At 44.8% G+C, this 17684-nt stretch overlaps 2 protein-coding genes across 2 annotated transcripts; both read right to left on the reverse strand.

The window, feature by feature from the left end:
• Window positions 1-6227: 6227 nt before the first annotated feature.
• On the reverse strand, window positions 6228-7163 carry LOC120403449 (olfactory receptor 5W2-like). The gene has a single exon (XM_039534518.1). It carries the CDS (start codon window positions 7161-7163, stop codon window positions 6228-6230), a length of 936 nt encoding a protein of 311 aa, XP_039390452.1.
• A 9262-nt stretch (window positions 7164-16425) lies between these two features.
• LOC120403429 (olfactory receptor 8U9-like) lies at window positions 16426-17364 on the reverse strand. The gene has a single exon (XM_039534499.1). It carries the CDS (start codon window positions 17362-17364, stop codon window positions 16426-16428), a length of 939 nt encoding a protein of 312 aa, XP_039390433.1.
• Between the last annotated feature and the right edge of the window lie 320 nt (window positions 17365-17684).

Raw genomic sequence — 17684 nt, forward strand, 5'->3', positions numbered from 1 at the left:
ACTTAACATCTTCTTGCTTAACATTGTTTCGACCTTACGTCACCGCTCCATTACAGAACCTGCTCGTTTGTCCACAGCTGGCAGCCCCTCTATCAGCTCCTCTATGCCCCCGCAGCGCCTCCTGCTGGCAGACTGCATAGATCAGCGCCTTCCCCCTGCTTCCTCTCCCCCCCCCCGCCCATGGCAATTAGCTGGTTTGCAGCATTCAGGAGTCAGTGGAGGGAGGGGGAGGAGGGAGGATGCGGCGTGTGGAGTAAAGGGGGAGGAGGTGGGGGGAGATGAGGCAGCTTAAGGGTGGGGTCTTGGGGGAAGGGGTGGAGTGGGCAGGCTGAGGGTTAAGCCTCCCGCCCCTGGTGCTTGCAGAGTAGGGGAAGCTGCCGCTGGTGCTGCGCAACCTGCTTCTCCTAACCTACGGAACTTCAGCCTCCTTGCCTGCCTCATTGTCTGCAGTGCCACTGGGCTGTGCCTGTGCGGTGTAAGGTGGGGGCACCTCCCATTGCTTCATACTCAGCAATGATGATTGCAGTATTAAACTGTTTCTTTAACATTGTTTTAAAAACTTATACCTGTATTAAATTGCATGTTTATGATTGCTTAAAATGTATATAGTGCCTTTTGTCTGCCAAATAAAAATATTCCCTGGAACCTAACCACCCCTATTTACATTAATTCTTATGGGGAAATTGGATTCGCTTAACATCGTTTCACTTAAAGTCGCATTTTTCAGGAACATAACTACAATGTTAAGTGAGGAGCTACTGTATGTGAAGTTATAAGATTACACAGTATCAGGTTATTAATACATGTCCCAAACTCAGGCTGGCAAAAAAAAGACAGGTGTGCTCTGCTTAATTTTGTATCTAAACAGTAACCAGAGTCATCAAGAAGGAAGGGAAACAAAGGAAGCCCCAAAAGGTGAGGAAAAAGCATCATAAGAACATAAGAAAGGCTGTACCGGGTCAGACCAAAGGTCCATCTAGCCCAGTATCTGTCTACCGACAGTGGCCAATGCCAGGTGCCCCTGAGGGAGTGAATCTAACAGGCAATGATCAAGTGATCTCTCTCCTGCCATCCATCTCCATCCTCTGACGAACAGAGGCTAGGGACACCATTATTACCCATTCTGGCTAATAGCCATTTATGGACTTAACCACCATGAATTTATCCAGTCCCCTTTTAAACATTGTTATAGTCCTAGCCTTCACAACCTCCTCAGGTAAGGAGTTCCACAAGTTGACTGCGCGCTGCATGAAGAAGAACTTCCTTTTATTTGTTTTAAACCTGCTGCCTATTAATTTCATTTGGTGACCCCTAGTTCTTGTATTATGGGAATAAGTAAATAACTTTTCCTTATCCATTTTCTCAACATCACTCATGATTTTATATACCTCTATCATGTCCCCCCTTAGTCTTCTCTTTTCCAAACTGAAGAGTCCTAGCCTCTTTAATCTTTCCTCATATGGGACCCTCTCCAAACCCCTAATCATTTTAGTTGCCCTTTTCTGAACCTTTTCTAGTGCTAGAATATCTTTTTTGAGGTGAGGAAACCACATCTGTACACAGTATTCGAGATGTGGGCGTACCATGGATTTATATAAGGGCAATAATATAGTCTCAGTCTTATTCTCTATCCCCTTTTTAATGATTCCTAACATCTTGTTTGCTTTTTTGAGCGCCTCTGCACACTGCGTGGACATCTTCAGAGAACTGTCCACGATGACGCCAAGATCTTTTTCCTGACTCGTTGTAGCTAAATTAGCCCCCATCATGTTGTATGTATAGTTGGGGTTATTTTTTCCAATGTGCATTACTTTACATTTATCCACATTAAATTTCATTTGCCATTTTGTTGCCCAATCACTTAATTTGTGAGATCTTTTTGAAGTTCTTCACAATCTGCTTTGGTCTTAACTATCTTGAGAAGTTTAGTATCATCTGCAAACTTGGCCACCTCACTGTTTACCCCTTTCTCCAGATCATTTATGAATAAATTGAATAGGATTGGTCCGAGGACTGACCCTTGGGGAACACCACTAGTTACCCCTCTCCATTCTGAGAATTTACCTTTAATTCCTACCCTCTGTTCCCTGTCCTTTAACCAGTTCTCAATCCATGAAAGGACCTTCCCTTTTTTCCCATGACAGCTTAATTTACATAAGAGCCTTTGGTGAGGGACCTTGTCAAAGGCTTTCTGGAAATCCAAGTACACTATGTCCACCGGATCCCCCTTGTCCACATGTTTGTTGACCCCTTCAAAGAATTCTAATAGATTAGTAAAAAATTTGTAAAAAAGACCCTGAAAGCTAGAGTGTGTAAGGGAACAAAAACTGTGAGGGTCAGAATAAAATAAAAAGGTGTGCATGTTGTAAATAACATGTCAGTTGAAGATGGCGGTGTGAAGAATGTGTTTTATGTGGTCCACTCTGTCAGGGGGCCCGTGTCACATGATCAGATCAACCCACAGTTATTCTGCCCGTAGTGCAAAGCCTGTCAGAGTACAGCCATCACACCGATAGTGCCATGGTTCTCAATCAGGGGTCCAGGGCTCCCTGGGGGTCAGCCAAGCTGGGTGGGCGTAAGACTTGCTGGGGCACAGGGCAGAGAGCTGAAGACCAGAACCCCAAAGCCCCCCACTCATGGCTGAAGCTGAAGCCTGAGCAATGTCAGTTCACAGGGCCCCCTATGGTGTGGTGCCTTGGGCAATTGCCCGGCTTGCTACCTCCTACACCAGCAATGGCTTTTATATGCAGAAAAAACATTGTTGTGGCACAGGCGGGGGCAGGGAATCATGTTGGGGGGGACTCAGAAAGAAAAAGGTTGAGAACCCCTGACCTACACCATCTATAGCCCCAGATTGCCCATAGCCACACACCCTTTAAAGAAGCACTGGGCACCAGATTGTCTTCTCATGTCCAAAAGCCTTATGTTTAAGGGCCTGGTTCCTCTCTCTCAAACACCAGTTGTGTCAATGGTACATTTGTTTCTTCAGTCCCCACAACTTGGCCCATATAACATCCCTTGATTAGCTGCTTGATTTTGGGTGTTGGCAAGGCCTGATTCAAGGGACTTTAGGGGTTTCCTTCTTTCATCAACAGGCCTTTTTGAGCTGCCCATCCTCTTTGATACAAAAATTGGGCAACCACTGTCTTAGTCAACAGTTTAGGGAGAAATGAACACTTCTGCAGTCCACTCGGCTGTCTCCTGAGCTAAGGGGAAACTTTTGTTTGGGTCGTAGCGGGACAGGATGGGGTGGGGCGGGGTGGGAGGGTTGTGAAAAGGAAAGGAGGTAGAATGAAAACCTCTGCCCCTTAGTTGTTTATTTCAGGTTTTATACTTGTTGATAGGTTAAGTATCAAAAACAAGGGACATATGTTCTTCTGACAATAGGCCCGTGTACGTGTGTTGGAGTAGGATAGTTGTTTGGGCAGTGAGAAATCTGGCCCAACACAAAGTATCCCTGAACCACTCAGTTCTCCCCTTTTCATCAAGTCTCCTCTTAAATCAGACCCTTTCCCACTGTAGTTATACCTTTTAACTTTCCCTCTGTCCCTCTGCACTGGGACTTCAGTCTTACCACCGTTGCTTTCAGTCATTTCTCATGTCTCTCGTTTACTGGCTTGTATTATTTAATGTTGCCAAGTAGCTAGACTTACAGCTTGTGGAAGATCAAAATATAAAGTGTTCAATAAGACCAGACAAACGATAATTGAGGCCCATTCAATGTGATGCTGAAGCGAAAAATGTAATTGTTCTCTGCAGATGTTGCTACAAAATATCGCCAAGCATGCCAGGGCCCTCCAGATTCTTTTGCTAATTTTATTTATTTCCTATATCTTATAGTCCATGAAACAGAGTTCAGGAATAGAAGAAGAAACAATGGGCTTCAATTGCAGCAAGGGAGGTTTAGGTTGGACATTAGGAAAAACTTCCTAACTATCAAGGTGGGTCAGAACTGGAATAACTGACCCAGGGAGGTTGTGGAATGTCCATCATTGAAGATTTTTAAGAATGAGTTAGACAAACACCTGTCAGGATTTCTCTAGATAATATTCAGTCCTGCAATGAGTGCAGGGGAGTGGAATAGATGACCTCTCAAGGTCCCCTCCAGTCCTATGATTCCATGATCTCACAAAGGGCCCTGCACCGGGGGGTGGGCTGGGCTTGGGGAATGCCAGCTTATGCTTGACATTCAGCTCCACTGTATACCCCATCACACACATAACACACACAGTGCCCACTACACACCAAAAACACACACACACACACAGAGTGACACTGAGCTCAATCAGAGCGCAGAATAATCTCTGCTGGGAAGCTGGGACAGCTGGAATATTTCCAATCAGCCTGAACAAAGTGAACCGAAGGGGATTCTGCTGCCCTGGCAGGGAGATAGGACTAGATTTCCCAACTGGTATTTTAGATCGTCAGCTTCTCTGAGGCCTGGTTTATGCTTAAAAATTATATCAATCGAGCTCCATCACAGAGAGCAGGGAAACTTTTCATACTATGTTTGAGGCAGTTAGCTTGTACTGATGTTCAGTGAAATTCTTCCATTGACATAGCTACTGCCTCTCGGAGACATGGATTAACTACATCAATGGAAAAACCCTTCCATCAATGTGGAAAGCATCTACATTATGGGGCTGCTGCATGCGATAGCTGAGTCAATGCACAAATGTGTTACAAATACTCCTAATAGGTTTGTCTCAAAACAACATGTGTGTTCAGGGGGAGGATTTAGGTTCCGGTCGCAACGCAGCCACAGTAGGAGGCGGTCGTGGTCCTTCCCGTTGTAATTTTTAACCCAATAGTTGGGGTGCTCACCTGTGAGGTGGGAGATCCAGGTTCAATTCCCCCTTCTGTCCAGTGCTGTGCAAAGCTACGTGTACATTGCACTCCATATGCTTTATGAAAATATGCTTCTGAATATGACATAACTGCAATATGCTTTGTGCTAACGGCCCCATGTAACATATCATTAGAAAGGTTATAAACTACTACGTGTGTTCATCCTATTTGTTTACATGGATTATTTCTATATCTGGATTTAGGAGAATAAGATATAAACTTGTAGACATATTACGTGAAGCCCATTAAGGGTGCTTCAGAATCACTGATCTGTGAATGGCTCTGTTTACCTGCAAGCCTTCCTGTGTACATGTGGGGCAACCCTGGAAGAATGGAGACTGGGGTCTTACAGTGGCATGTGACCATGTCACCAGATACTGAAATCCATCTTGAAGCTGGTACTTTTCCAGAGGGGGGTGCAATTCCAAACAAAGGTTTCCCACCTTGGGGAAGTTCTATATCAAGTGGGGGACGGCAAACAATGAGTTTTTTCCGCTGGCTTAAGAGACAGCCTCCCCTCCCCACAAAGGATGGGTGAGCACAGGCTGGACCCAGGTCAGAAAAGGCCTCTGACTTGAGAAAGATTTTACCTAAAGTAACAACTTGGGTGAGAAGTTAACATCTGTAACTGATTTCTGAGTGTATTAAGCTTAGCCTTCTGTGTTTTGTTTTGTTTCACTTAGTAACTTACTCTGTTCTGTCTGTTATTACTAAAAACCATTTAAATCCTACTTTTCCTACTTAATAAAATCACTTTTGTTTATTTATAAACTCAGTGTAAGTAATTGTTACCTGGGGGGCAAACAGGTGTGCATAGCTCTCTTGCAGGGATATAGAGGGCAAGCATTTATCATGTTACACTGTATAAGTTTTATACAGAGTAAAACAGATTTATTTATTTGGCATTTGGATCCCATTGGGAGCTGGCTGTCTGTGTGCTGGAGACAGGTAACCTGCTGAGCTCATTTCAGTCTAGATCTGCAGCTTTCAGGCCATTGCCCAGGCCCTGGGTCTGTGTTGCAGCAGGCTAGCGTGTCTGGACCAACAAGGCAGGGTTCTGAAGGCCCAGGCGGGCAGGGAAACAGTCTCAGAGGTAATTTCAGCAGAAAAGATGACAGTCCCAATAAGGGTCTCTGTGACCGAATCCGGCACACTATGCACTTGGGTTTCCCGCATTTCCTGTGATGCTTCCTGTTTTTGTTCACTGATCTCAGTTGGGCCCTGCAGACCTTGTTGGAATACAAGCAATTGAATAATAATAACAATAGAATAATGAACAATACTACCACGGGCTCTGTGAAATTACATTGCAATTGGATGGGAATTGAATTCACCTGTTTCCATTCCACATCACTAAACCAGTACAGAGTTAAACAGATTCAGGAATTGGATAGGAGTTTATTCATTGCTCTCCTCAGGGCGTCCTTCACCTCCGTGTTCCTCAGGCTGTAGATGAGGGGGTTCAACATGGGGATCACCAGCGTGTAAAACACTGAGGCCACTTTACCTGTGTCCGTGGAATAGCTGGAGGTAGGATGTAAATACACGAACAAGAGGGTGCCATAAAACAGGACCACCACAGTCAAGTGGAAAGAGCAGGTGGAGAAGGTTTTGCGCCGGCCCTCGGCAGAGCGGATCTTCAGGATGGTGGAGATGATATAGACATAGGAGAGGAGGACAGTTACAAGGCTGCTCACTATAATGCAGCACACTAAAGTAAACATCACAATCTCATTGATGCGGGTGTCAGAACAGGAGAGCGCCAACAGTGGGGGAATGTCACAGAAGAAATGATTGATGATGTTGGAGCTGCAGAATGACAGATGAAACATAAGACACATGCATATCATTGAATCCACAAACCCCACAGCGTACACCCCAGCCACAATCCGTTTACAACGCTGCCTGGACATGGTGACCGTATAGAGCAGCGGGTTACAGATGGCCACATAACGGTCATACGCCATCACAGCCAGCAAGAGGCTCTCAACATCTGTAAAAACAGAGAGAACCATTTGCACAGCGCAGGCAGTGTAAGAAATGCTTTTCCTTTCGGCTAAGAAATTCAGCAGCATCTTAGGGGAAATTATTGAGGAAAAGCAGAGGTCACAGAAAGACAAATTACTGAGGAAAAAGTACATGGGGGTGTGGAGTCGGGGGTCAATCATGATTAACAAGATCATCCCCCCATTCCCCACCAGAGTGATATAATAAATCACTAGGAACACCCCAAACAGGGGAACCTGCAGCTCTGGACGATCTGTCAATCCTGAGAGAATGAACTCAGTCACCTCCGAGTGATTTCCCTTTTCCATCTCCTCTGAACAGAGATCAGGCAGCTACAGAGCTGTGGGCAGGTGGATGGTGCAGAAAACCTGTCCCTTCTCTGTAATGAAGTACGTGAAGATAAATGGAGATCAGTTTCTTAATGGACATCAGTACCCGCTCAGGGAAGGGCTTAGTCCACAGAGACAGATGTTCACAGCTCGTCATTCCAGGTGTTTGATAAGATGAACACACTGTGCAAATACAATGACACACAGGTTAATCATGCCCCCCACACAAAGACTCCTGTTCACTAATCCGAACAGTAAACAGTGACTTGTGACTCTGCTATGAGACAATCAGTTTGAAGAGATTATTTCTGAGCTAAAGAAAAGGTGAGAGTAGAGGAGTGTCAATCTTTCCACCCTCTTTGGGCAAGGTGAGCTCTGTGGCTTGGCATGTCGGGTTGGGGTAAAGTTGCTTAATGTGCTAATTAAGCTTTTTGGCATTTACTTTAGCCTGTATGAAACCCAGAGATACACTGGAAAGCACTGGCTTCAGTGACTATGTAATTGCCTATTCTTTCCAACCAAGGAGGCTCCTTTAGGTGAAGGGGTAGGAGTTGGGACTGAGACTTTTAGTGCTTGAGGTCTTGAATTCAATACCTGCTGATCCCCATGGTGTCCATGTGTGTGTGACTGTAATTCAGGACAATCGCACGTACCTGCTGAGAAAAGAGAGAGAGAGATGGTGGCATTTCCCCATCAATAGAAACTGCCAATTTGGAGCATGCAGGAAATTATATACTGAGATGAGTGATCTATGGGACATGATTCCAGAATCAACCGGGAATACCTGAGCTCAGAGAGACACAGCACCTAATTAATAGGTTCAGTGAACTAAAGTCACCTTGGTGTAATTGGTGCCTTGGGGATTAATTTGACCAACGCTTTCTTACTGTGTTATTAAATGATGCAATTTCTACCAGAGTTACAGAGTATGAGGTTGGGGTACATTTCATCCCGCTGTTGTCAGTGCAAGCCAGGTACTGCATAGAGCTGATCCACAAAGGGTTTTTTTTGTTTGTTTGTTTTTTGTGGAGACCAAAATCTTTTTGCTAAAAACTTAATATTTCAACTGGAAATACCACGGGGGTGCCTCAGATACGACACACCACCAAGAGGAGCTCAGGAGCAGACCACAGCATGCTACGGACTTCTACCGTTCACATAACTATCCCTCTTGCATGCATATTATTAATAAACTTTGTTTTACTGTTTTATCTAATCCAGTGTGTTTAAATAGAAGTGTCTGAGAAACTAAGTTGCATGCATATTAATGCTTCTAAAGAAATAATGGACAATGTAACTTGTATTATCCAGGAGAGGACTGGCAAGCACAGAACGTACATTTTGGGAGGGAAATCCAAGACTGGGGTGTGTGTTAGGGTCCCCCTGCAGAATAACCAAGGGTGGTGAGAGCCTGAGTGTAACCCAACTATTCCTGGCCAGGCTGCAGTTACACACACATGCTCAGGGTGTGATTTGCCTACTAGACAGTTGTTTGTGAATGGCCCAGGTGGAAGCAACTTCAGGAAGGCTTTGCAAGGTTGCAGGCAGGTGTGACACAGGTGCTGATTAGTCTGGATTGGACCCTGGTATGTCACAGCCACCGACCTAGAAACTATCCCAGTAACACCAAAGGTGTGGTGCTGAGTGACAGTAGTGTTTGATTGACATGAAAGGGGGAGGTCACTACACGGATGGGCCCATGCACTGATCCATGGCTGCAGATGAACAAGGACATGGATGTCATCACCTCCCCATCTCCATGGGAGGCCCAGTGATGACACTTCTCTTTCTCACTATGTTAGCAGAAATTATCCCCCAGGGGTGTGCAGGCTTGGCTGGTATTATCAGTGCTCCGGGGCATGTCGGTGCCCCCTTCTCCTAAGTGGTGCCAACCTGTGAGGCATTGCAGGGTTGATTGTATTAGGAGGAAAAATTGAAGATCCAAGTCAGCTCTATTCTTTGGTATAATCCTTGGTGGATGGGTGTTAAAGAATGTACACAAAGTCCCGATTCCCTGAACATCAGTAGAAACAACCAGCAGCCAGCAATCTCTGTATTCAGAAACTCCCAAGTCTGACACTCCAGGTCTGTGCCCAGGAAACACTATGCCCCTACTTCCTCTAGGAGTCATGCTCACAAATCCTCCTTCCGGCTTCTCTGCCTCCTGTGACCCGGAGGTGCCTCGGGCAGTCCTCACTGAAAATGCCAATGTCGTGGCAGGCTGAAAAAAGGAGGATATTCCCCAAACTGATGGTTAACACTGAAGATCTCTGGAGATGCTGCTACAAAGTATCGCCGAGCATGCTAGCTCCCTCTTGATTCTTTTCTTAATTTTATTTATTTCCTATAACTTATAGTCCATGAAACAGAGTGTGACATTGCACCCCATAATGCTTATAGAAATATGCTCATGGCTTTAAATATGACATAACTGGAATATGATTTATGTTAGATAGGCCATGTAACATATCTTTGCAAAGGTTATTATCTACTGCAGGGGTCGTCAACCTTTCAGAAGTGCTATGCCGAGTCGTCATTTATTCACTCTGATTTAAGGTTCTGCGTGCCAGTAATACATTTTAACATTTTTAGAAGTTCTTTTTCTATAAGTCTATAATATATATGTACAGTATATAAGGTTTTTAAAAAGTTTAAGAAGCTTCATTTAAAATTAAATTAAAATGCATAAGAGCCCCTTGACTGGTGGCCAGGAACCGGGCAGTATGAGTGCCACTGAAAATCAGCTCAGGTGCCGCCTTTGGCACACGTGCCATAGGTTGCCAACCCCTGATCTACTAGATACGTTCATCCTATTTGTATGCATGTATAATTTTTTTACTCCAAGTTATGAATATTGGCTGTCTACTTGTTTGAATTTAAGTAGCCTAAGTGAAGCAGATGGTCAGCTTCTTGAGAAAAAACTTTTCTCAGTAACCGCCCAGTCAAGAAACACTTAAGCTAACAATGAACTTAGAGAGACGCCAAACCACATCTGAGCTTTCCTGGGAATGTGGCGTTGGCCTGTAAGGAACTGATTCATGCATGGACATGTGGCATGCCCATGTGACTCCAAACCTCCATCTTGGAGCTGGATTCTGCAGAGGAGATGGGAAGGGGTTTCCACCCACAAGAGAGAGACTATATAAGGCCCTGGGGAAACCACTCCATTTTGTCTTCAGCTGTCACAAAAGATAGCCACTCCACCCCAAGGAGATGCCTGAAAGAAACTGGAACAAAGGAAAGTAATTACAGGTGTGTGAGTGATTGATGGATCCAGATTAGGATTAAGTCTAGTCTGGGAAATAGTCTTACTGGAACATCTCTGAGGGTGAGATTTACCTGCATTTAGTTTTTACTGTATTAGGCTTAGACTTGCGTGTTCTATTTTATTTTGTTTGGTAATTTACTTTGTTCTGTCTGTTATTACTTGGAACTGCTTAAATCCTACTTTCTGTATTTAATAAAATCACTTTTTACTTATTAATTAACCCAGAGTATGTTTTAATACCTGGGAGGAGAGCAAACAGCTGTGCATCTCTCTCTATCAGTGTTACAGAGGGCGAACAATTTATGAGTTTACCCTGTATAAGCTTTATACAGGGCAAAACAGATTTAACTGGGGTTTGGACCCCATTGGGAACTGGGTGTCTGAGTGCTGGAGACAGGAGCCCTTCTTAAGCTGTTTTCAGTTAAGCCTGCAGCTTGTGCGGGACGTGGTTCAGACTGTTAGCTAAGAAGCCCCTGAGCTGAGTGCATTTCAGTTAGAGTGGACTGCAGAGGGGTGTGGCCCAGCACAAGGAAGCAGGAAAATGACTACCTGTGAGGCAGCTGCTAAACTAGAGCTGGCCAGACTGGAAGCAGAAGAGAAAGCAAAGGATCGGGAGTTTCAACTGAAGCTCAAAGAAGCAAGGCAACTGCGGACAGAAGGGCTATGGAAGCAGAGGCCGCCAGGGAGGAAGATTTTCACAAAAGGGCTATGAAAGCAGAGGCAGCCATGGATAAATTGGCCCTGGAGTTAAGAGACAGAGAAATACAGGCCCAGATTGAGGTCCTGAAGCATGAACTGGTTGTTATGGAGTGGAAGAGACAAAACTCTCCAGCAGCTGGCCCCACTCCCCAAAAATACACAAATTGGAATGACTAGGTCTGCAGTATGATGAGTGACATTGCCCAATATTTCATCACCTTTGAGAAACTGTGCACCTTCCATGCAATTCCTGACAATCCAAGAATGACCACATTGGTAGCAAAATTGTCTGGAAGAGCTCTGGACATAGTAAATAAGATACCTATTAATGATGCTTGAAACTATGGTAAATTTAAAGAACTGGTTTTGAAACAGTTTCAGATTACACCAGAAACCTACGGGGTTCAATTCAGGAGTCTTAAGAGGGGATCTGGATTGAGTAATGTGGCTTATATAAATGAAATGAGAGATGTGTTAGATAAGTGGGTGAGGGGAAAAGGCATTACAAGGTTGGAAGAAATGTGTGATTTGGTGACTCAGAAACGATTCCTGAATATGTGCCATGATGATGTAAAACAGTATTTGTGGGACAAAAAGGTGGATGCAGTGGATGGATTGGCTGAGTTTGAAAACTCCTTTGAGCCATCACAAGCTGCTGCAGTTAAACATAAACTGCTGGCAGAGGGGTACAGGGCTGGGGGAAAGCAGAATCACCGTTTTACCCCTGGGAAAAAGGAGACTGGGAGTTCACCTCCCCATTCCCCTGCTACTCAACCCAAATCTCCTGTACAAGCAGAGGAGTCCAAGAGGTCCTATCATTGTAAGTCCACTGGGCGCAGAGGAATAAATGTCCCTTGCTGAGTGGGAACAGGCAGTGGGTAACTCATGAAGGATTTGTAAAGGTTGCTTCTACACAACCAAGCAGTGAGCATATGCGTGCTGTTAAAGTGAATGGGAAAGTACTTCTAAGAACGAGGGACACGGGTGCAGAGATTTCTGTGGTCAGGAGGGACCTGACCCATGAGCAGGATTTGTTGCCAGGAAAATGGCAGAATTAGAACTGGTGGGAGGTTACAAAGTCCTTGCACCTTTAGCTAAGGTACACATGGAAAGTGGTGATTTGCAAGCGAGCAGACTTTTCCAACAGTGGCACACAATTTTGCACCGTTTCTACTGGGGAATGATTTCTTTGATGTGGCAGAATCTGTCCCAGGGTTGACTTCCAGGAAGATTCAGGTCATCAGGGACAGGGCCTGCCCTGGGGTGCACAGAAACATGTACCCCAAAGGTGGAAGTTGGGGTTCTGGTACCGCTGTGGTGGGAACAGATGCCAGGGACTCTGTAGCTGGAAGCAAGCCCAACCTGAGGGAAAGAGGGGGATTTTGCTTGCCTGTGAAGGGTCTGTCATAGCTGGTAACTGTGAACCCACAACTGGAGCAAGGTCACCTTCCCTTTTGGGGGACGCAGGAGTGTCTGACTCAGAGGGGAGCCCAGAGAGGCTGCTGTGTGGAAGGGAAAACTAAGGCACACCCGGTGGGGAAATTTTTCACACTCTGTACAAGGCAGTTAGCTTGTACTGACCCTCAGTGTAATTCTTCCATTGACCTAGCTACTGCCTGTAAGAGACATGAATTAACTACATCAAAGGAAAACCCTTCCATCAATGTGGAAAGCATCTCCACTATGGGGCTGCTGCACACCATAGCTTCTTTTGATAGGTAATATGTTCAGGAAAGTTGAAATATCCCCTCTCTGGATAATTTCTTCTATCAACTCCCATGAAAGGCTCACTGTCATTTCAATTAAAGGCCAAAATGCTCTGAAACTGACTTGTTTGCCCATGACTTGGTGGTACCTCCTTGTTTTTCCACCCTTCACTTACAATGCACTGAGAAGGAGGGAAGCAGTACCTGCTCAGAACCCAAAAATCTGACTTAGAGTCGAATCTTGCCCTGTTTGCTAACCACACCAACGTTACCCTTAATATCTCTGGAGCTGCTTGCTTGAGTCGCAGAGGTTAAATTTGGCTTTGATGACTTTGAGATTTGCTCTCTGGAGCATCTTTGCTCCCAGGACAACAGGTGTGCACAGCACATGCAATTAATGTTGTTGCCCTGTCTTTCCTTGTGGAAATGGAACACAGAGGGACAGAGAATCATCTAGTCTGGATTGCTGGCTCTCCCGTGAGGTCCTTTTAATATGATACAAAACTGAGGTGAATCTATTCCACTTTATTTGTTGGTCACCTCTCCAAATGTCTCTTTAAGTAATTTCCCAGTGTTGGGACACAAAGGTGTCTAGAAATCTGTGAATTTCTTCTGGACAAATAATTTATTGTCAAAACCAATAGCGTTTGGATTGACCGGAAACTATTCACAAATGCATTATAAATACTCCTAATAGGTTTGTCTCAAAGCAATGTGAGTGTGCGGGGGGAGGATTTAGGTTCTGGTCACAATACGGCCACTGTAGGAGTCGGTCGTGGTCCTTCCCCTTGTAATTTTTAGCCCAAGAGTTGGGGTGTTCACCTGTGGTGGGAGATCCGGGTTCAGTTCCCTGTCTCTGCAGTGCTGGGCAAAGCCACGTGTGACACTGCACTCCATATGCTTAATGAAAATATGCTTCTGACTACGACATAACTGGAATATGCTTTATGCTAAGTGCCCCATGTAACATATCATTAGAAAGGTTGTAATCTACTAAGTGAGTTCTTCCTATTTGTTTACATGGATTATTTCCATGTCTGCAGTTAGGAGAATAAGATATAAACGTGTATCACTGATGTAGACATATTAAGTGAAGGCCATTAAGGGTGCTTCAGAATCAATGAACTGTGAATGGCTCTGTTTACCTGCAAGCCTTCCTGTGTTCCTGTGAGTCAACCCAGGAAGAATGTGACTAGATGGATCACAGAACCCCCTTGGGGCTGCCAACTGATGTGCCAAGACTGCTTCTGCCCCTGCTTTACCTGCCAATTTGGGACTCCAGAACCCTGCCTGGTTGTGCCAGACACACTTGCCCGCTACAAACACAGACCCAGGTCTGAGCCACGTCCCACAAACTGCAGGCTTAACTGAAAGCAGCTGAAGAAGTTTTCCTGTCTCTAACACTCAGATGCCCAACTCCTAATGGGATCCAATCAGCAAATAAATCCATTTTACCCTGTATAAAGCTTATTCAGGGTAAACTATTGAATTGGTCGCCTTCTATAACACTTATAGACAGATTTACACAGCTGTTCGCCCCCACCCTCCAGGTATTAATACATACTCTGGGTTAAATAATAAGTAAAAGTGATTTTATTAAATACAGAAAGTAGGATTTAAGTGGTTCCAAGGAGTAACAGAGAGAACAAAGTGAATTACCAAGCAAAATAAAATAGGACACGGAAATCTATGCCTAATACAGAAAGAAAACTGAATACAGATAAAACCTCCTCCTCAGAGGAGTTCCAATAAGCTTCCTTTTACAGATTAGTCTCCTTCTAATCTGGGTCCAGCAGTCACTCACACCTCCTGTGGTTACTGTCATTTGTTCCAGTTTCTTTAAGGTATCCTTAGGGGTGGAGCCAGCTGAAGACAAAATGGAGGGCTCTCCCAGGGGTTTAAATCGACTTTCTCTTGTAGCTGGACACCCCTCCCTCCCCCTGCATAGAATCCCAGCTCCAAGATGGAGTTCTGGAGTCACATGGGCAAGGCACATGTCCATACATGACTGAGTTCCTCACCAGCCAAGTTTATTGTTGGCTTAAGTGGTTCTTGGCTGGGCACCTAGTGAGAATAGTTTTTTTCCCAGGAAGCTAACCAACTGCTTCACTGAGGGTATTTAAAATTAAGCAAGTACGTTGCCAATATTCATAACTCTGAATACAAAAATTATACATGCATACAAATAGGAGGAATGTATTTAGCAGATCATAACCTTTGCAGCGATATGTTACATGCCATATGTAGCATAAAACATATTCCAGTCATGTCATATCTACATTCATAAGTATATTTCCATAAAGAATTATGGGGTGCAATGTCACACTGGTCTTACAGTGACATGTGACCATGTCACCTGATACTGAAATCCATCTTGAAACGGGTACTTTTCTAGAGGGGGTTGGAATTCCAAACAAAGGGATGTTCTATATGAAGTGGGGAAGGCAAATTATGAGTGTCTTCAGCTGGTTTAAGAGACGACCGCCCCACCCCAGATAGATACCTGCAAGCACCTGGAAACAAAGGGACTGTAGCCCCAGGGGTCGGGGAAAACAGGCTGGACCTAGGTCAGAAAAGGCATCTGCCCTGAGAAGGATTTTACCTGAAATAACAACTGGAGTGAGAAGTTAACATTTGTAACTGATTTCTAAGTGTATAAAGCTTAGCCTTGCGTGTTTTGCTTTATTTTGCTTTGTGACTTACTTTGTTCTGTCTGTTACTATTTAAAAACAGTCAAATCCTACTTCTTATACTTAATAAAATCATTTTTGTTTATTTATAAACAGTGTAAGTAATTGTTACTGGAGGGCAAACAGCTGTGCATCTCTCTCTCTTGCAGTGCTATAGAGGGTGAACATTTATCAGTTCACCCTGTATAAGCTTTATAGAGAGTGAAATGGATTTATTTGGGGTTTAGATCCCATTGGGAGTTGGGTGTCTGCGTGATGGAGACGTGTATCCTCCTGAGCTGGTCTCAGTCTAGATCTCCAGTTTTGGGGATGCGGCCCAGACCCTGGGTCTGTGTTGCAGCAGGCTAGCGTGTCTGACTCAACAAGACAGGATTCAGAGGATTAAGCTGGCAGGGAAAATAGGAGCAGAGGAAATTTAAGAACATCAGGTGACAGTGCCAGTGGGGGTCTCTGAGACCGAACCCGTTACACTATGCACTTGGGTTTCCTGCATTTCCAGAAAGCATCCCAGCCCCTGAGGGATGTGCTATTCCAGTCTGAGTTGCTCTCAGTCTCTCCTTTCAAACTTAGATAGATACATACATAATCATTGGAACAGAGACATGAAGTTGAGTATCTCACCCTCTAAGTGGAAGCCCCTATCACCCAGCCTATAGAATAATTCTCCTTTTCTGCCCATGTGATTCTTCCTCTGTTTTGACCACTGATCTGAGTTGGGGCCTGCAGACTTTGTTGGAATACAAACAAATAAATAATAATAAAAATAGAATAATGAACAACACTCCTACGGACTCTGCGAAATTACATTGTAATGGGCTGGGAATTGAATTCACCTGTTCCCACTCCCCATCACTAAACCAGTACAGAGTTAAACAGATTCAGGAATTGGTTAGGAGTTTATTCATTGCTCTCCTCACGGCGTCCTTCACCTCCGTGTTCCTCAGGCTGTAGATGAGGGGGTTCAACACGGGGATCACCAGCGTGTAAAACAGCGAGGCCATTTTGTCTGTGTCCATGGAATAGCTGGAGGGGGGACGTAAAAATATGAAGAGGAGGGTGCCAAAAAGCAGGACCACAGCAGTCAAGTGGAAAGAGCAGGTGGAGATGGTTTTGCGCCGGCCCTCGGCAGAGCTGATCTGCAGGATGGTGGAGATGATATAAACATAGGAGAGGAGGACAGTTACAAGGCTGCTCACTATAATGCAGCTCATAAAAACATACATCATAATCTCATTGATGCGGGTGTCAGAGCAGGAGAGCGCCAGCAGTGGGGGGATGTCACAGAAGAAATGATTGATGATGTTGGAGCTGCAGTATGACAGCCGAAATGTAAAACACGTTTCTATCACTGAATCCACCAACCCGACAGCGTATGCCCCAACCACCAACTCTTTACAAAGCCGCCTGGACATAGTAACCGTATAGAGCAGCGGGTTACAGATGGCCACGTAACGGTCATATGCCATCACAGCCAGCAAGAGACACTCAACATCTGCAAAAATGATACAGAGATTCATTTGCACAGCGCAGGCAGAGAAAGAAATGCTTTTCTTCTCGGCTAAGAAATTCAGCAGCATCTTAGGGGAAAGTATTGAGGAAAAGCAGAGGTCACAGAAAGACAAATTACTGAGGAAAAAGTACATGGGGGTCTGGAGCCGGGGATCAATCGTGATTAACAAGATCATCCCCCCATTGCCCAACAGGGTGATACCGTAAATCAGTAGGAACAACACAAACAGGGGAACCTGCAGCTCCTGACGATCTGTCAGTCCTGAGAGAATGAACTCAGTCACCTCCGAGTGATTTCCCTTTTCCATCTCCTCTGAACAGAGATGAGGCAGCTACAGAGATCTGGACAGGTGGATGGTTCGGAAAACCTGTCCCTTCCCTGTAATGAAGTAAATGAAGATAAATGGAGTTCAGTTTCTAAATGGACATCAGTACCCGCTCAGGGAAGGGCTTAGTCCACAGAGACAGATGTTCACAGCTTGTCATTCCTGTTGTTTGATAAAATACACACTGCATAAATACAGTGACACACAGGTTAATCATGCCCCACACATGAACACTCCTGTTCACTAATCCAAGCAGAAAACAGTGACTTGTGACTCTGCTGTAAGAGAATCAGGGTGAAGAT

This window comes from Mauremys reevesii, linkage group 4 (assembly GCF_016161935.1).
Source record: "Mauremys reevesii isolate NIE-2019 linkage group 4, ASM1616193v1, whole genome shotgun sequence".
Lineage (NCBI taxonomy): Eukaryota > Metazoa > Chordata > Testudines > Geoemydidae > Mauremys > Mauremys reevesii.